The following is a 20,000-nucleotide window of genomic DNA, read 5'->3' as shown; positions in this document are numbered from 1 at the left end:
AGTCCGTCACAGGGCACCGCACCCTCACCCATTTGCTCACACCTATGGACACTTCTTGCACAACAAGACCAACTCCCATGTGTGTTTTTGAACTATGGAGGAAACCAGAAGAAACCCATGCCGTCACAGAAAGGACTTTCCTCACTGACAGTAACCCGAGGAAAATCTTGAACCCACAACCACTGGACCCTGGAACTGTGTGACAGTGACACCACCCCACTTATTATTATCATCGTATATTAAATCAAGGAGACAATAGGGGCAGTCTTTTACTAGAATTGAGCCATAGGTAAAATGTAGTACAATAAATGACACCAATTTTTAATAAATAATGTTTGGTAAAATTAATTCTTCTTATGTTATAACAATCAGAATTAAATATTTCTTTGGGAGGCACTGTCTGTGTTCTCCCTGTGTCTGCGTGGGTTTCCTCCGGGTGACTGTCTGTGAGGAGTGTGGTGTGTTCTCCCTGTGTCTGCGTGGGTTTCCTCCGGGTGACTGTCTGTGAGGACTGTGGTGTGTTCTCCCTGTGTCTGCGTGGGTTTCCTCCGGGTGACTGTCTGTGAGGAGTGTGGTGTGTTCTCCCTGTGTCTGCGTGGTTTCCTCCCACAGTCCAAAAACACACGTTGGTAGGGGGATTGATGACTCAGAAGTGTCCGTAGGTGTGAGTGAATGTGTGAGTGTATCTCGCCCTGCAAAGGACTGGCGCCCCCTCCAGGGTGTGTCCCCACCTTGCGCCCAATGATTCCAGGTAGGCTCTGGACCCACGGCGAACTTGAACAGGATAAGGGTTACAGAAAATAAATGAATGAATGTTTCTCTATTTTAAAGTGTGGCCATGTACAAAACAAAAGTAAAACGTAGATACCTTGCGTGCCTAAATACAGAATCCAGTTCCTGTTGACAGTCAGATGTGCCAGAATAGTCTTTCTGAGCCACTCGGTTCCAAAAACTGGAGCTCTCTGTTTTCTAATTGATTTTAACCCCTCGTTCTCTCCCTCTTCATCTCAGAGTGAAGCACCAGGTGGAGTATCTGGGTCTAAAAGAGAACATCAGGGTACGACGTGCTGGCTACGCTTACAGGAGGGTCTTCCGCAAGTTCCTCAACAGGTAACTCAAAGCTCATACGGCGACTGATGGACCCTGGAGCAGTGCAGAGGCTCAGTTTGTTAAAAACAGGGGTCAGTTTTGGCCTGAGATGAGACGAATGCAGCTCTTTGTCTCGGCCCTGAATCCCCCACTGTGCTTTCTTCTGTCTGGGGGTTTTGTTAGCATTACTGAGAGCCGTAGGAGTGGCCACTTTCTTCTGCTGCTCTGTTATTGTCTGCTGGCATCTCCTGGACCTCCTGAGACACACACACACATTTTCCTCCACCCTGCTGATGTTTGCTTTCTCCCAAATGTACACACCCCAAACACACACACACACAGAGACAGCTCTGTGTTTCATATTGGTTTCTCTGCTCCGAGCACAGAGCTATAGGCATTCACATTCACGTACATAGAAGTATGGCCGTGAAAGCCTGGTCTGTGTTTGTCACTGAGCAAGAGCTGTTCTCAGTGAATTTATTTACTTACAGTGCGTTCTGTGTTGTAATGAGATGCCTGGTAATATTCAGAATGTCTCAGGTATCTGCTTCTGTAGTGCATGGATACTGGAGAAATCAGCCCGTCCAGTCTGATGATTCAGAAGTAAGCAGCATATTGCATTCAATTGTGAAACACTTCTGGGATTAATGTTCCTCCAAGTATTAAATATTACGTCAAGTCGTAAACAAAACCATTCGAAGAGGAACTGTAGGCTAAAGGCAGTATTTCCCCTTTAATGATATTGTGTCTTGTTTCTGGCGAGGCTCTCTCAGTCATGCAGTGACGCAATGATCGGTTTCTGCTTCTCTGTGATCTCAGGGAACGTGTATGTCATTCTTACACAACACGGATATCAACATTCACATTTGTTTGAGTTTTCTTGTCTGTGTTGTAAATGAAGAGCACCTCAGCGAAGTGGTTGACTTGACCAGTCATTACCATCCAGCTGAATAAATAAAAAAGGTTCCTGGTTGTGGGGGTCCTGAATAATGTTGGTTTGAAAGTATAACCGTGACCAAACTGAGCAGAACATTGGGAAAATTACTTTAGTTGGTTAAGTATCATTTTTAAGAGCATGTTTAATAGCACATTAGTGTTGTTTTTTAGTGTCTTCAGTAGTGTGTTAGAATTAGCATTAGTGTGTTAGCATTAGTTGTGTGTTTAATAGCAGGTAATTAGGGTGTTTAGCTAGGGTGACCAGACGTACTCTGACATGTCCTCTTTTTTAGACTTAAAAAAATGTTCGGGCGGAATTTCACAAACGTCCGGCATTTTGTTTTTCTAGAGCTTACATAGAACTTCGAGAAGTTTAGTTCACAAACTAGTCCCGCCCTTCCCTACTCCGATTGGTTTGCTTGAGTGAGAAAGGGGCGTGGTTAAGTAGCCTAAAATCTTCTGATTGGACGGTCTGACTGTAGAGCTACCGTTATTGGTCGATAACCTTCTCTGTAAACATTTAATTGGTCAGTCTGCACGTCAGTAGTCGTCCACCCCCCAGAGACGTGTCCTCTTTTTCACCATCTCAGATCTAGTCACCTAGGTTTAGCAGTGTGTTAATTATCTTGTTAACTGTGTTTATAGTAGTGTGTTTTAAATGTGTATATTAATGTATTAATTAGTGTGTTAATATTGTGTACAGCAGCATGTCAGCAGTGTGACAGTCCAGTCTTAGTGTTAGTGGTGTGTGTGTTAGTGTGAGTTATCTACTTGTGTCTGACCTCTTCTCCTGGTTCTGTCCTCAGGTACGCGATCCTGACGAAGGAGTCCTGGCCCACGTGGCGCGGTGACGAGAAACAGGGCGTCCTCCACCTGCTGCGCTCCGTCAACATGGACCAGGACCAGTTCCAGCTCGGCAAAACCAAACTCTTCATCAAAGCTCCTGAGTCGGTATGAACACTGGTTCAGTTCCTGGACAAACCGAACAAATCCCATAAATCTAAATCATCAGTTCAGAAAGTGACGGCTTATCTCAAAACTAGTGGGCTCTACGAAGGCAGACTGGATGTAGAGGTTGGATGTGTGTTGAAATGCTGCCTCTAAAGGCAGTAGGGAGTAAGGCAGCTCACCAGCAGCTGAGATGTCACTGTTTTCAAAACAAAACAAAACCACAAAAAAAAGCAGATTGAGCTTTGATACAGGAAATAGAACATAGGTAAATGTATATATTTATACACAATGTATATATATATTTATATGTTTTGTTGCTGTTGGTTTAAAACCTTGTATCACTGAAAAACTCAAATGAACAGGAATGGAGGGAAATATTCTTGTTTTTCAGTGTGCTTTAATGTTCTGGCCGTTTCTATTGGTCCATTAGGAGTGATAAACAACAAACATGTAGCCTGTGTTTCGTTCTGACAGCAACAATACGTATCACAGCTATGCACGTGTTAGTGAACCGCGTCTTAGATTAATGAGTCGGCGTGATTTACACTTGCTTTCAGACTCAGAGTCAGTAGTTTAGTGTGATCTTTGTGGACAGACTCAGACTCTGAGCATAAACCTAAAGCAGCAGTGTTGAGCCCAGGCAGCGCAGCAACAGCTCCGTTTAGAACACAGCCCAGACTTCTTTACCACAGAGACTTAGTCCGGCTCTGAATGAAAGCTCTGCTTGTGACTTTTGTGAGCATGCACCCACACACACACACACGCACACACACACACACACACACTCTGAATCAGGCTTTGTTAATCAGCCTCAGTGCACATAATTATCCACAGGTGTGTGTGTGTGTGTGTGTGTATTACTTATAGGTTTTCTCTGAAATAACACAACCTCAAATATCCAACTTTATACATCCTCCTCTGTGTATTATTATTAGTTATTATTTCATATTAGTCTTAAATATATGCTAATGTTCTTATTATAAACTATTCATATGTGTGTGTGTTTGTATGTGTGTGTGTTTGTATGTGTATGTGTGTGTGTGTGTGTGTGTGTGTGTGTGTGTGTGGTGTTCTTCTACAACACAAATATCAAACGGGTGGGTCTTAAACCAAACACACACAGCCTCTCAAAACAAAACTCCTCTGATAAGCTGCTGACACACACTCGTTACTTCATGACTACAGGTATTTTTTTGTCGGGTGCTGTAATTTCACCCACGCCAGCTGTGTGTATGTGTTTTTTGTGCGCGCGCGTGTGTGTGTGTGTGTGTGTGAACTCTCTGATCCCACAGAGTGCTGATGAACGACCCTTTTAATGCTGTGTTAGTGTCTCAGCTGATTTACCTGACACTGTGACAGTAACGCATGAGTTTCTGAATTACAGAGAAAGAGAGAGAGTGAGAGAGAGAGAGAGAGAGAGAGAGAGAAGGGCAGGCGACTCAGAGGTAGAGCTGTCGTAAATGTGACGTCTGTCCTCAGTTCACTAATGTAGCTCTAAAGCAGCTCTGCAGGGAGTGACCTTTCGGGATGTTGGACGTGAATTTAATTACCTCAGTTCTCTGGCTGTGCTTCTTAATTAGCAGTGAACTCAAAAGCTTTCTCCTGCCGTCCTACAGTCTCTGTCGCATTTCATTTTGCATTGTTAGTACCTTAAAATACATTTTTGACACTGTGCTGCTTTCTCGCTGCTTTCCCTGTTCACAGAGGGGTAGGTTTTGGGCTAAAGTTTAGGGCCAGGGTGAGTTCAGTACAATCTGCGTAGTCAAAGTGGGCCTCTACATGTTGTTTATGTTTTAAATCACTGAAGAGCATCCTATAAAATCGCTTATGTTAAACAGTGAAAACAGTGAATCCAAACTTTAGATCGGCTGTACATTCAGAGGTATTTAAGCGGTTAAAATGATTATGTCATGGGTTTGTCTTGTTTTCTTAGCCTCGGTCTAATGTAGGGAGTGGACAGAGAGCTCGAGTCTGGATCTGAGCTTGGCCTGGCTGTGTTTTAGTGACGTGGCGGTTAGCTGGGTGTGGCAGTAGCTGCAGGTATGTGGAGGATAATAACTTCTCTTTCTTTTTCTCTCCTCCACAGCTTTTCCTTCTGGAGGAGACAAGAGATAGAAAGTTTGATGGCTACGCTCGAGCCATTCAGAAAGCCTGGCGTCTGTATCTGGCCAGAAAGAAGTGTGTACAGATGAGAGAGGAAGGTGAGAACCGCAGCATGGCCATATACACGCTTTTACACCCACACACACATGCTTACTCATTCACCGCTACACACACCCACACACATAGTGACATAGTGTTAAAAAGGAACTGAAAACAATTGTTGCCTCATGAGGCAGTGGTAAATCCCCTGCATTCGAAATAAGGTTTCAGTGGCTTTCCACTATATAAGTCCTCTATAGGATATGACCTCATTTCCACATTCGCTGGGCAAGCATCACTCACAGCCGTAAGCAGAACAAATGCTGTCGCACCAGAATATGATACAAAAATTCCAACTTCTTGAAACCCTTGCAAAAAATGACCATAATGCACTGAATCATTGTGGCGTAATTGCCCGGCCCGGGGTACCTTGCAGCCAGTGATTCTGGGTGGTCTCCAGTCCCACCCTGACCCTGAACAGTTAAAGGAATGGATGAATATATTGTCCTACTATTATTATAATGCAGAAACTGCTGCCAGTAGAGACACCTTATGCAGTTTCTATTTCGATTATGATATGCATCAAATAAAACTGTATATTCCAGTTCTCTCCAAAATTATTAACCATCACCAAATCCAGCCTGGCTCCGCCCACAGCCACACGGCCCGGGAGGGTAAAAATAAGCACATGCTTCCTCCGAGACGTTTGAGAGCAGCCACCATTTCTTTTCGAACCACTGGACAGCGCCATGTGCTTGGAGGACATCAGCTAGCATGGCTAGCATTGTGCATGTGAGGGGCCATCCTTCCCAAACCAGTGATCTCTAGGTGATAGGGACAATGCTTAGACCAATGCACCACTTGGGGGTCTTTGTGATACATTTCTGAGTCAGAACCTTTAGAGAGAATTTTATTAATATAATGTAGTGCTTAGCAATGACTGTGATTAGAATTAGAATTAGATTGGAATTGGTTCAGTGTTTTCTTTAGTTCAGTGCAGTTCACGTCAGTACACTGGTAATGCAGTGCTGAGGCTCTGATGTTAAACGTGTGTGTATTTTTCTCCAGCCTCTGACCTCCTGCTAAACAAGAAGGAGAGAAGGAGGCACAGCTTGAACAGGAACTTCGTTGGCGATTATCTGGGCATGGAGGAAAGGCCTGAGCTCAGACAGTTCCTCAGCAAGAGAGAGAAGATCGACTTTGCAGATACGGTCAACAAATACGACAGACGCTTCAAGGTACTTTGACCAAACTCCATCGTATACCAGTGTTTCCTAGGGTCATGGTGGTCTTTCATTCTCAAAAACTCTTGCTTCTTACAAACAGTATTTACACACTGGATTGTTTAGGAAATAGTCTGACTGTCCCTGTTATGTTCTTTGTGGCCTCAGGGCACCAAGAGGGACCTGATCCTGACCCCTAAGAGTGTGTATCTGATCGGGAGAGAGAAGGTGAAGCAGGGTCCAGAGAAAGGCCAGATAAAGGAGGTGCTGAAGCGCAAGATCGATGTGGAAAAGATCATGGCTGTTTCTCTCAGGTGAGACTTGAAGTCAGTGTTTCTGTAGGAGGGAGAGTAGCCACCAGGTCGACCAGTTAATATTTAAACAATGAGTCAACACAGTGAGAGTGGAACAACAAACCTTGAGCAGCAATCATTAATGTTGCACACGCACACGCGCAGATAAAACACAACAGAGCGTCCTCAAAAACAGAAAAGTCATACCTCAGAATTTCCTCCAGTGAAACTGCGGTTTATAGCTTATCAGTTTAGCAAAGCAGTATTATTACAGAAAGAATCTGAGGTGGTATTTTATTGAAACTATTAACCCCCATGAGGAAACTCACCATTTAATTCATGCTTGGGAGTGAACACACACAAACGCACACATCTAGGGGCAGTGAGTAGCCAGCAGCCAGTCACAGTGCCCAGGTACCAGGTTGTGATGCCTTGCTTAGAGGTGTGAGAAAGTGCCGTTTCTTCACTGCTGTCGGTCAAGGGAATCGAACCAGCGACCTCTCAGTTCCAGGATGACTTCTCTACACTTTAGGACAGGTCCCATTACATTACAGGTCCCAGTACATTAACCGAAGGTAAAGGCCTGTTTTGGAATGCTTTTTCCACCATGCTGTTTGCAGCTGTGTGTTGTAAAATTAAACGTATTATCAACACCAACGTCTAAGCTCTGGAATCATGAGTCTTTACTTCCAGCAGAGGGACTTCAGCTTGTCCTTCTGCACCAATCCAAACAGAGCCATGTTCAAGGCCTTGAAGCCCCCCGAGCCCCGCCATGTTGCTCTTAAATGTCACATGCGGGGAACAGAAGGCATCTGTAAAAGATCCGTGTTTTGGAGCGGAAGCCGTGTGTGTGTTTAATGTAAAGTTCATTAAGTTTATCTGAATGACAACTACAAACTACAATAAAAGCAAAAAGCCATGAGAGGCCGTGTTACAGTGGTTTCCCTGCGGTTAAGGGGCATTTGTACGAGCAGCATTCATAAGTTGTCTGTTTGTTATCAGTTGGACAAAAGCTGCCAAGCCACATAATCGTCCAAGACTTTTCCACAGCTAAACGATCTTTAATGATAAGGTTCAGTATGAACTTAGTTGAAGTGTATGATTTTGTTTTTATTTTGATTGCGTTTGCTCCCAAATTCAAAAGGGAAACAAGGGGGAAACATCCCGAAGCAGTGATTAAAAACAACGGAATAAAATGCAAAGGAAAAAAGGCCATGCAGTGCACTTTATGCTTTTTAACTTTCAGAAAGACCACATTGTAACCTCTCCCCTTTAACACAGTACAACTGCACTGGAAGAGTGTGATTAAATTATTATGTGTGGTGCATATTGTCACGGTTTATAAAAACAAAAGCTGCTCTTCTTTAGACCGTGTCTAACAACAGTCCTTAACCGTGGTTAAAATCACTGTAGCACAAAGACTCGCTTACTGCTTTATTTTACAGTGGCTTTGAAAGGGGCTCGGCCAATCAGAGTGTAGCCCTGGTGAGTTTTATAAAAGAGCATTGGAGGAGCCTTTCAGAGTCAGACGTGAGACCAAAGCTGAAGGCCTCACATTTCTCAAAGACTTTGGATTAAAAGCAAAAATTCACCAGACGAGTTAAACATCACCCCACATTGCCACACATTGATCTTTTACACGATGCATGTGGAGGGCTGTGAAGTGTGTGCAAGCCTCACTGTGTAGTTGTATGTGTGTGTGTGTGTGTGTGTGTGTGGTGGGGGTCTCAGAGGCGTGATGGGAGTGGAGGGCTGTGGGTAATGTGAACCAGGTGCTCCTGGGAAGGGAGAGCAAGCCTTGTAAAAAGCTCATTAGAAAAGACTTAAGTTTATTGGGAGAAGCAGGCCAGCGCTGCGCTGCCTTGTTGATGCTGTTTCTGTTCGCCCCTCGGCCCCCTGCTGTTTAGTGTGTCGTGTCGTTGTGTTTAGTCATTTGTAGATGGAGCTGAGAATATCTGACACCCACTGCCTGTCTCTTTATCTGTTTGGTCGGCCGTATTGAAAGTGGCTGTGGTTTGAGGTTTTCCCTTGTGTTGAAAGTGAGATGTAATATTCAAAAGAGAACTGCACATTCATTGTGAGTTTTAGCTTCAGTTAATGAACTCTTCTGTTTCTCTTTCTCTCTTGCTCTCTCTCGCTCTCTCTCTCTCTCTCTTTCTCTCTCTCTCTCTCACTCTCTTTCTCTCTCTCACTCTCTTTCTCTCACTCTTGCTCTCTCTCTCTTTCACTCTCTCTTTCTCTCTCTCTTTCTCTCTCTTTCTCGCTCTTTCACTCTCTTTCTCTCTCACTCTCTCTTTCTCTCTCACTCTCTCTCTCTCTCTCTCTCTCTCTCTCTCTTCTGCAGCACTATGCAGGATGACTTCCTGATCCTCCATGAGCAGGAGTATGACAGTCTGCTGGAGTGTGTATTTAAGACTGAGTTTATTAGTTTGCTGGCACGCAGGTTCGAGGAGAAGACCCAGAGGAAGCTGCCGCTCAAGTTTGCAAACACGTGAGTCCCTATAACCTGCATGTTATAAGCTGTAAATAAAAACTGAGGAACCCGTATAACACATTCATTCATTATCTGTAAGCGCTTATCCAGTTCAGGGTAGTGGTGAGACCGGAGCCTACCCGGAATCATTGGGCACAAGGCGGGAACACACCCTGAAGGGGGCGCCAGTCCTTCACAGGGCGACACACACTCACACATTCCCTCACACCCTCACCCTGCGCCACCTGCTGCGCCGCCGTACCTGTGTAACTGTGTAGTATAAATAAAAATGTTTTAAATTAAAACAGTCTCACTGTAAATAAAACAGAATTAGTGCAAGATATAGACTAAATACATGTTTATTTAAATAACAATGTTGTAAATAATGTCTGAAGTGGGAATGTTGAAGATGAGGAATTTAAGTGATTGATTTATCTGTGGTGTTGAGGTTGGAGATGAAGCTGAAGAAGGAGAGCTGGGGGCCGTGGAGTGCGGGGGGTTCAAGGCAGGTGCAGTTTATTCAGGGTCAAGGGGACGCCGCTGTGCTGCGACCGTCAAACAAGACGCTGCAGGTCAGCATCGGACAGGGCCTCCCTAAAAACTCCCGTGAGTATCCCTGCAGTCCTCTCCAGAGAGCACTTTACACCTGACACTGAGAGGATGTGATATGACCCCAGAATGTGGGAAATGAAATATTAACATTTATCTTCGCTGGACAAAACTGTACAAACGAGTGTTATTAAGAATTATTCCTTACATGGTGTTCTTACAGTGTTCTGAACTGGTTTTCTGCAGGTCCCACTAGGAAGGGCATGAGTCAGAGCCGCTCCAATATGTCCCGACCACACCAGCACATCCCGACACGGCTCGCCCCTGGACCTCCAGGTAACACACAAATACACGCACACAATCACACACACACACTCTTAACGCTGTACCCGGGTCTGGTCCAGGGTCCGCAGGCTCATACCTATTTGTTCATGTTCTTATAGTTGCTCATCAGAACGGAGGGCTGAAACACGCCAATATCAGTCAGAGGAACCCACAGCACCAGAGCCACCGGTCAGCACCGGCCAATCCGGCCCACCCCTTCCTGCCTGTCTCAGCCAATCAGCTTAAAAACAGGGGCAGCAGGCACACAGCCCAACAACCCAACCTGGACTGTCTTAAAGTACCTGATCAGGGAGCTGCAGGGTGAGTACACACACACACTCACACACACACTCTCTCTCTCACACACACACACACACACACACACACTCACACACACACACACAAGCACACATACAAATACAATGTTTATTGTTATACAATAATATAAGATAAATACCATTATGCAACAGTAATGTGGCCCTATAATATATATAGTTTTATATGTATCTATATAGAAATCATATAATATTATTATATAAAGTTTAATAAATAAAATCAATTAATTAAAGAGATTTTTTCCAATTTATTTTAGAGCAGACACAGGACAATTATCCAGTAAACTCAATAAATTAACTCTAAACATTTGCATATTAAGATTAATGTGTCACTGTGTAAACAAACACACACACACACTGAATGACACTCAAGGTTTATAACACCATTGATGTATCTCTTTACCAAAACAGAAACGAAAGGACATCTGCAAACGGAGGAATGTGAGTCTGTGTGTGTGTGTGTGTGTGGTGGTGTTGGTTGTGGTTTCTTTCTTCTTACTGTAGTACTAGTCTTGACAGTGATGTCCAATTCCTAACCATCCCGGAGCCTTATTGCCATGGAAACAGTCTCTTTAATATACATCTGCGTGTTTTTACGCTGAACCATACAGATGCTAACACGAAGTCTGCTGAGCCGCCGACAGATGATCTTTCTCTTAGTCTGAGCTGTGGCTGTGTGTGTTCTCCACGTTAAAACACATACCACATTCAGTACTTCTGCTTATGGGAGTTTTATGGGGGAGGAGGGGGGTGCTCTAATAGCACACAGCAGTGTGTATAAAAATGATTACTACTGTACTTTCTTTATCAGTTTTGCTTTCAAATACAATGTACAAGCTCCGTTAAATAAATCATTACTTATACAGTGGGAAGCTTGTGTGAGTGTTCTCAGGAGTGGTGGAGCTCAGTTGGAGTGGTGTTTTGGTCCCGAATGAATCCTCCAACGTCAGCACCTGATCTCACTAATGTCCTAGTGGCTGAGACCTATGCTCAGGCATCTACAAACCTTCACCCATGTTTGTATTGATATAGACTCTGCATCTCTAATCCTCTCACCAATGTGTGGAGCCATTGCGAAGGTGAAGGAGGTTAGAATTGGATCATTCTGTCTCCCTGGCTTTCCTGTAGTGTTAGTCATCCTCTCATGGGTCCTCCACACTGCAAACAAACAGCTCCTCCACGCCTCGGGAGACCCATGGGTTACACCTGTTCTTTTACTGGGTTCACACTCACACATGAGCTCTGCTTCTCTGAGGCTGGACCATGGAAGGAACTGTATCTCTACTGACTTTCGTTGTGAGGTTTTGGTGTTTTTGATGTAGCTGTTTTTCTTTTACAACATGCTCTTTTTCATTTTCTGGACGGCTTTTGGTGTTGGTCTAAATTTACCTTCCATTCAAAATCTCCCTGAAACTTAAAGTTAGTTCTTTACTCATCTCTTCATAAGAAAGAGTAAGTGCCCTTCCCCCATTTGTAATGCTCTTGGATGCAGTGGCTGTGGAAGTGATGGTCTCTGGCGCCACCTAGTGGCAAAGTCGCTGCCTTATAAACTATTTAAGTATAAAATATGAAGACAAATATAAGGAGGGGCATTATTTATTATGATTTATATATGAAATCAAAGTCATATTACCCCTGATATAATATCCATAGACGTATCCATATTCTGATATAAGACGTCCTTCCCACTGAGTAAATAAATACACTCTGAACACTAAGCACTCAGCAAAAGAGTGAACGCTTCATAAATGCTGAAATTAGAGTTAAAGGAATAATTCCGTGAAAAACACTAATGTTGCCAACAGTGAATGAAATCAAACGGCCGTCAAACTGCATCACGCCCGTCATCGCATTGGTGATCATTTGTAGCCGCTGGTTTCCATTCCTCATGTTAGTGTTTTGTGAGACATTCCTTTAACTAAGTTGACTTTACTCTCACGTTATCTCTCTTGAAGCATGCTCACCAGTTTCTGTAACATCACAGATGACTCACAGACTCAACGCCACACTCTTACTCCGTCTCTGAAGGATGTCCTGCTGTTGTGTTTCAGGGCTCACAGACAGTCCACTAACCGGCCAGCTCCAGGGGGAGGACGGCCGAAACCAGCGCCCAAACCCAAGCCCCAGGTTCCTCAGTGTAAAGCCCTCTATGCCTACGACGCTCAGGACACGGATGAGCTCAGCTTCAACGCAGATGACATCATCGACATCATCACAGAAGGTTAGCAAGGGATCGCGTCAATACATAGTGGTATTCATTCATTCATGATCTGTAAGCGTTATCCAGAGCCTACCTGGAATCATTAGGTGCAAGGCAGGGAATACACCCTAGAGGGGGCGCCAGTCCTTCACTGGGCAACACACGCACTCACATCTACAGACACTTTTGATTTGCACATGTGTTTTTGGAGCGTGGGAGGAAACTGGAGCACCCGGAGGAAACCCACACAGACACAGAGAGAACACACCACACTCCTCACAGACAGTCACCCGGAGGAAACCCACACAGACACAGGGAGAACACACCACACTCCTCACAGACAGTCACCCGGAGGAAACCCACACAGACACAGAGAGAACACACCACACTCCTCACAGACAGTCACCCAGAGGAAACCCACGCAGACACAGGGAGAACACACCACACTCCTCACAGACAGTCACCCGGAGGAAACCCACACAGACACAGGGAGAACACACCACACTCCTCACAGACAGTCACCCGGAGGAAACCCACACAGACACAGGGAGAACACACCACACTCCTCACAGACAGTCACCCGGAGGAAACCCACACAGACACAGGGAGAACTCACCACACTCCTCACAGACAGTCACCCGGAGGAAACCCACGCAGACACAGAGAGAACACACCACACTCCTCACAGACAGTCACCCGGAGGAAACCCACGCAGACACAGAGAGAACACACCACACTCCTCACAGACAGTCACCCGGAGGAAACCCACGCAGACACAGGGAGAACACACAACCACCAGGTCCCCGGAGCTGTGTGACTGCAACGTTACCTGCTGCGCCACTGTGCCGCCATAATTATATTACATTATTATAAAAAAAAATAAACTGTGAACATGCTGTTAGTGTTGTTGCAGAAGGTACGACAAAAATCTGCCTCTGCATTTTACACATCCGTGGCACACACACACCACACGTAGTCTGAAATGAACCTGCCATCACCTAGTACTTGATAATTCTAATGATAGTTCTAAGTAACTTTTTTAAAAGTTATTTAAAAAGCAGAAACAAATGCATGAGCAGTGCCTGAGAAAACCTGAAAAACTGCACCCTCGGATGGAATGGCTGTCTCTGTTGTGATTCACCGTTTGACCACCGGAGATTGCCCTGGTCAAAATTTGGGATACATGACCTCTGGTGGCTTATTAGGTGAACTACAACAACACAGACCGACACTCCGTCCAATTGCATTTTGCACCTTTAACCACATAAACATCCACATTCAAGAGATGAGCTCATCCTTCTCTGTTGTTGTTGTTGTCGTCGTCTAGATGCCTCAGGCTGGTGGACAGGGAGACTGAGAGGAAAACAAGGCCTTTTCCCCAACAACTACGTCACCAAGATCTAACTCCACCTGCTACTGCTGAGTGGCTGGAGCTTCTCTCGTACCTCACAGCGGAGCGGAAAGGAAGGAACCATAAAAGAGTGAGAAGACAGCTGCGTGGAGACCTCAGCCTTAACTGCAATCTGTTGGAACAGTGGTCAGTTTCTCAGTGGAGTCCTGCACAGCCGGCTACCAGACTTCTCTCCAGGGCTGAAATTTATAATGTCCCTGTGAGCACTGATCAAAACTATTTATTGTATTTATAGCTTCGTTTTACTTTTTTTCTGGTTCAGCCATCAGTGATATTTAATTTGATGATAAAGACACAGCATTTGTTTTATCTGGGACCTGAACTCTTTTTTTTTTTCTTTTAAAATTGTTTTTTTGAGTAAACGAAGGTGCTTTCTTGTAGATTCACCTGCTGTTATGTGGTAATCTCTGGTAGCGTCATGTTCAAATCTATGGGTTTAGTAGGGAATATTTTGCTGCTAATACGTGTTAGTTTTTTTCAGCAAATATACTTAGATTTTTGAAGATTTTATCATTAGAAGTCAAAGGAAACCCTTAAACCACGAGGAGCACATCCGTTACTGCAGAACTCTACATTAGCTGCGTGTACTGCGCATGGTTTAAAAGCACTTTATCAGTATGAATTTGTATCAGTCAGCATTGCCATGGTCAGCCGCAGAAGGATGTAAATATGGTTTGCCAAAGATGCCCCATTTGATGAAGGCAACTGATTGTTTACATTATACAGGCATTTTGTGTTCATGTATCTAGATTTTGTACTTTGAGAACAGAAAGGACTCCGAGCTCTCGCTTCTTTGGCTGTTTTCTGTTAAGGGTTTTAGCGATTGGTTAAAGGGTTGTTTAAATGCAAAACTGGACCAAACTAAAGTTCCTCAAATACATGTAATTCATTGTAAGCATTAATATGCACTTCTCCAGACGTTCTAAACAGTTAACATTGCCTCATTCGAATGAAATAACAGCATTTCACACAAGGGGAGTCTTTGTTTTTACTTAGTACATGAGTTCATTTTTAAACACCATTTAAAAAAAAAAAAAAAAAAAAGTTAGAAACTAACAGCTCAGTCAGAGACCACTCAAGGAACTAGAATATGTTCCTTTCCTAGGAGTAACTTCTAAATCTGTTCTATTGATGAAGTCAGTGTCTGGGGTTTCATCTCCATGACCAAAAGGAATAGGAAATAACAAGTCAGAGTTTGTTTATTTTTAAAATAAGATGTCCATGAGTAAGTCTGAGCAAACAAAATGGCTGCTTGAATTTAACAAGTAGTTTTGAAGACACTAAGGCAGTAGCTTAAAAACCCACCATATTCTAGAGGTCTATTGGGTGGCTTCAGTTGTTTGAGAGAGACTTTAGAGGGAGGAAGGGGAGAGAATATTTTTTAAAAATCAATGAAGCAGAAATTCCAACATATATTTGGACTTTTATTGAAATTTTCCATTTTAAAACAGTGGGACGTTTCCACTGCAGAAGACACCAAGCGTTCAAAGAGTAGGAGAATAAAACTACCTAAAATCTTGAAGCATTCCAAGTACAAGTCTAAAATAATTAAAACACAACCTGTATTTGCATATGTACAAACAAATAAATCATAAAGCAGCAGTCCATCTCCGATGGCTGATTGGGCATAAAGTGCAGATCAGTAGGAATAATCTGTTCACAGAGAGGTTCACGATGAGGTCAGCAGAGGACCTGCAAGCTCCTTCATCAGGGCAGACTTCAGCTGTGGAAGGAGGCTGATTTTCATGAGCCTGCTGCTGGAGTACTTTTTCTTCACAGCCTGTGGAAGAGAAGAGGATCAGGGAGGGTCCAGACAAAGCACGTGGAGCCAGTGACCAATAGCAGAGACCTACCACATATTTTGTGAGCCCCTCATTAACCTTGACCACATTTTTGGCCATGTGCTGCATGACGGGCTTCAGGTGGGCCTCACTGTACGTGGTGTAGTGTTCCTGTGTCTGAGACTAAAAGACAGGGAGAGTGTTAGACAGTTAAAACCATGATGAGCAATAAACAAAATGAAGAGTCCTACCCATTTCTGTCCATCAAGCACCAGCTGAGAGAGGCAGAGGGCAGCAGCGCCAGTCTCTGACGGATGGTAGTGGACCATGTCGTAGTCCAGGAGCGTCAGTTCAAGGAAGTATTTGGCAAGTGTGTGCTTCTCAGAATCAGCCTTAAGATAGGAGAGGGAGGGGAAAAAATGCTTAACTTATCTCAACAGTACACAATATCTGGAGGGCACCAACCCACATTTAAACAAGACTTATAAAAGAACAGAGCGGAATAGTAATGCTGTCCCTTGTTTCTCACTGCCATGGACTCAAGTCTGGTGAGCCATGGGCTTAAATGAACAAGTATTGCTCATAGATAGGGGGAGAATGCTGCTGTGGTGTTTGAACCTTGTAGTATTTTGAACAAATCGGGTTACATTTCATTATCTGTAACCCTTATCCAGTTCAGGGTCGCGGTGGGTCCAGAGCCTACCTGGAATCATTGGGCGCAAGGCAGGAACACTCTGGAGGGGGCGCCAGTCCTTTACAGGGCAACAGACAGTCACACCTACGGACACTTGAGTCACCAATCCACCTACCAACGTGTTTTTGGACTGTGGGAGGAAACCCACGCAGACACAGGGAGAACACGCCACACTCCTCCAGTCACCCGGAGCGGGAATTGAACCCACAACATCCAGGCCCCTGGAGTTGTGTGATCATGACACCACCATGCCGCCCAGGTCACATTTCAAAATACCCCAAAAACCATGTTCATAAGCAGTATTATTTAATCAGTTAAGTCATGACTACACAGTTACGCATTAGAAAGCATTCGGTAGTTTCTCACACCGACTTTCGATCAGAAATGCACTTACATTCCCAGCTTTTGAAGCCCTCCTGAGGAAGTGAAGAGGCAAAGGCCTTCCTAGCTCAAAGTTCAGCTCCCTGAGGATGAGCATCTCCATTTCTCGTATCTGAGGTTTTGTGAAGGCGTTGTCTGTGATGTAGGCAAAGTCTCCGACCTCTGGCACGTACATTTCTTCGTATTTGGAGGCAACCAACATTGCAGTGACTCCCACTAGTTGCAGTTTCCTTCGAGACACTGGCTGGACCTGTGCACAAACATATGTAGGGTTAGTGATAAAATGGGTAAAGAAATATGGCGGTTGCGATGCAGATCCATGCCTCACCTGAAGGAAGCGATCGAGGATGGCCACAGTCATGTACAAGGTTTCCTGAAGCAACTGGAACCTTGAGTGTACCTGAATGAGCCAGTCAACCAGAAGAGCACGCATACGCTCGTTGATCTCATAACCATCCATGTACCTTGGCCGGATTGACTGCTGGGCCTGGAATGACAGCACAGTGAAGGTCCAGAAAAGAGAATTTAGTAAAAACTGGAGAGTTTTGTACAACAGGCAAGCACTCCTGCAGTAGGGTGCAATGTGAGAACAGCTCTAGAATCAGGAGGTTACGTAAAACTCAGTCTTCAATAACAAAACAGAATATGGTTCTTTGAAACTCTACAAGTGCTCTGAACTTAGGGGGGGAAATAAAAAAGCTTTAGAATGGGGCCCAAGAATATTTACCTCTAGGCTTCGAAGGTATACATAGATGTCTTTCACATATTCCGAGCACAGCTGTGGACTGTCTTCATCCCCTTTGTCAATGTCCTCAATGGGACAGAGCGCATCTGAAAAGGCCTGGCACAAGTCGTCCTCCTCCTCCTTCATGGACACATCAGCCACAACTGGAGGGATGACTGGAACTGGGTGAACGGGGGCTACTGGGACAACTGGAGCACGTTTAGGCTGCACAGCAGCTGGCTGAGCTGCAGACTTCAAGCCTTTCTGAATATAGGAAAGCAGAAGTTCAGAGGACTCAAGTCACATGTCAGGAACAATTCTGTTTAACCAATTAACACTTTTGGTGTTAAAACAAATTCCATGCTCCAGTTAGTAGTCAATACTCATTAAACCACCTCTATACCATCTACTTACCGCTCTCACTTTGTTTTGAGATGGAGACCAAGACTTCATACATGTGAAACACCCCAGGAAGGGAATTTAAGCCACTTCAGTTCTATAGAAACACTATGGAATATAATTGTTTAAAGAACATTACCGTGGCTTTGGCAGGTTTAGCTGCAAAGTTGGAAAGCTCGCCCAAGACGGCCCGCCTTGATCCAGCATTGGTGACTCCAGCTTTACCAGCAACAGGAGCTGGATTCTCTGCGTTACGGTACTAGGAGAGAACAGATGTTAGTTTTGAACTGATCAGCTGTGTGAAAAATTTCCCTGGCTTCCTTAAATCCAGAATTTCTGCATCTTTTAAAGGTGGAAGTGTTTAATAAAAACTACTGTTTGTTTATTTGTTGTATTTTAAGAAATGTAGTTAGCAGCCACCATAATTGGGAGACATTTACACCTAAAGTGCAAATATTAGCCAGTTTTACCCATCTAAAGAGCAATATTTTCATCTCAGTTCATGCTGTTAACAGTTTGGATTTGTCTCTGTCTTAAAAAGCCTTTTCCCTGCCATGAGCAGAGGGAGAGAAGGCCTAGCATAAAGAGTCTCTCTTTTTAACTCATTTACAGACCAGGGCTTCACAGACACATTAGATCAGTTTCCAGCGCACAGACTGGAGAGCAGACACCTGAATTACATAGTGCTTTTGATTACAGTCATGAGTCACCTTTAAAAAAAAAAAAAAAAAAAAAGTGCTTAAATGCACCCCAAAAGCTAAGAAGTTGTCCTAAGTTTTATCTTACTGTAAGCAAAAGAAAAAAGGTGAAAGTAAAGTTTAACTAGAGGGATTATTATACTAGGGCCTCAGACTAACTTTTAAACCTATAAAGTTGACAAATACAGGTATTAGGGTGACTAAAGTGTTGAAGACTTAAAGCTATAACCTTAATTTAGAAAGCACCAGAGAATTACTCCAACAACGCACTCAAATGGATTACCATTGATGGGGGGGGTCTTACTAAGGGCCAGTTAAAAGTGTTTACCTGTGGCCTGTGTGGTTTGTAAACATTAAGAAATACATTTAAAGGCAAACACAACTATAGCAAGACGAGTTATAAAACAGATTAAGCTAAACCAAGTTTGAAAACGTCTTGTCATTAACCTACAAAATAAAAGTCACGTTCATTAACCAACAAGCTACAATAACAAATATTGGGGACAAACATAAACATATTTAAAAATACTCACAATAGCGCGAAGATCCATTACACACGATTAAAAAAGGCACTGTCTTGCTCTGAAGTAAATACAAAATAAAGTTTTTTAAAAAGCTCGTAATACGTGCTTATTCTCTGTTCAAACCAGGGAGACGATAGCAACAAAGGCCACAGCGACGATTCAAATACCGCTCCCTGTACTCTGATTGGCTACGAGCCTTAATTTCCTGATCTCTGATTGGTTACCAAGATTCACATTGTTTGGATTTCGTACTCAACTCTCTGCTCTCTGATTGGCTGCTGAGATCTGCGCTCTAATTGGTTACCGACATGAAATGTATCAGAGCCGTGGTTTGTGCTCTCTGATTGGTCTTGAAGATCCGCTTTCTGATTGGTCCCATGGTGTGACTCCCTTGGATAAAGTGATATATTGTAAATAATATTTTATGGTAAGAAATTAACAACGCAACGCTATTGTATTATTGAGTGGCCGAGACTTTTTAAAAAATATAGTAATCTCCCATGTGCCTGTGGCTCCAATGTTTGTCAAAATAAAAGCCGTAAAAAGTGTTGAGAGGTTTAGAGATGTTTTGAACATATCTCGTCACAGACTTCAAAATATTACTTCCAAAGCACTACTATTATTTATTTTATTTCGTTGTTATTGTATATTTTTTTACGCGTTGAATTCTTATTTATACTTTCAAACGCAATGCTTTTACTTCCACTTTTTCAAAGCTTTGTGTGGATTATTATTATTATTATTATTATTATTATTATTATTATTATTATTATTATTATTATTATTATTATTATTATTATTAGCCTGATCCTAGTACAAATACTAAGGAAGAATTTGCATTTTTCCAAACAGAAAAAAGTGGGCGTTTTTTTA

The 20,000-nt window shown here is 43.5% G+C and overlaps 2 protein-coding genes across 2 annotated transcripts in view; one reads left to right on the top strand and one right to left on the bottom strand.

The window, feature by feature from the left end:
* The window catches only part of LOC136678465 (unconventional myosin-Ie-like), a 73,202-nt gene extending 58,311 nt beyond the window's left edge, over positions 1 to 14,891 (top strand). The window contains exons 15-26 of the mRNA XM_066656518.1: positions 1,012 to 1,110; positions 2,832 to 2,976; positions 5,063 to 5,177; positions 6,187 to 6,356; positions 6,510 to 6,655; positions 8,979 to 9,125; positions 9,556 to 9,713; positions 9,903 to 9,992; positions 10,100 to 10,301; positions 10,727 to 10,756; positions 12,367 to 12,536; positions 13,843 to 14,891. Coding sequence (XP_066512615.1) covers positions 1,012 to 1,110; positions 2,832 to 2,976; positions 5,063 to 5,177; positions 6,187 to 6,356; positions 6,510 to 6,655; positions 8,979 to 9,125; positions 9,556 to 9,713; positions 9,903 to 9,992; positions 10,100 to 10,301; positions 10,727 to 10,756; positions 12,367 to 12,536; positions 13,843 to 13,919 — 1,549 coding nt within the window. The 3' untranslated portion in view covers positions 13,920 to 14,891. The remainder of the gene's footprint in view (positions 1 to 1,011; positions 1,111 to 2,831; positions 2,977 to 5,062; positions 5,178 to 6,186; positions 6,357 to 6,509; positions 6,656 to 8,978; positions 9,126 to 9,555; positions 9,714 to 9,902; positions 9,993 to 10,099; positions 10,302 to 10,726; positions 10,757 to 12,366; positions 12,537 to 13,842) is intronic.
* A 446-nt stretch (positions 14,892 to 15,337) lies between these two features.
* On the bottom strand, positions 15,338 to 19,293 carry LOC136678249 (G2/mitotic-specific cyclin-B2-like). The gene is made up of 8 exons (XM_066656226.1): positions 19,137 to 19,293; positions 18,045 to 18,164; positions 17,510 to 17,770; positions 17,111 to 17,269; positions 16,796 to 17,032; positions 15,959 to 16,099; positions 15,780 to 15,890; positions 15,338 to 15,706 (listed from the first exon to the last, which is right to left on the bottom strand). The coding sequence occupies exons 1-8, from the start codon at positions 19,152 to 19,154 to the stop codon at positions 15,596 to 15,598; spliced, it is 1,158 nt and encodes a 385-aa protein (XP_066512323.1). The 5' UTR covers positions 19,155 to 19,293; the 3' UTR covers positions 15,338 to 15,595.
* Positions 19,294 to 20,000: the final 707 nt, after the last annotated feature.

The sequence above is a fragment of the Hoplias malabaricus genome, chromosome Y (assembly GCF_029633855.1).
Source record: "Hoplias malabaricus isolate fHopMal1 chromosome Y, fHopMal1.hap1, whole genome shotgun sequence".
Classification (NCBI taxonomy): domain Eukaryota; kingdom Metazoa; phylum Chordata; class Actinopteri; order Characiformes; family Erythrinidae; genus Hoplias; species Hoplias malabaricus.
The sequence above is the reverse complement of the archived record's forward strand: the minus strand, read 5'-3'. Positions and strand labels throughout refer to the sequence as shown.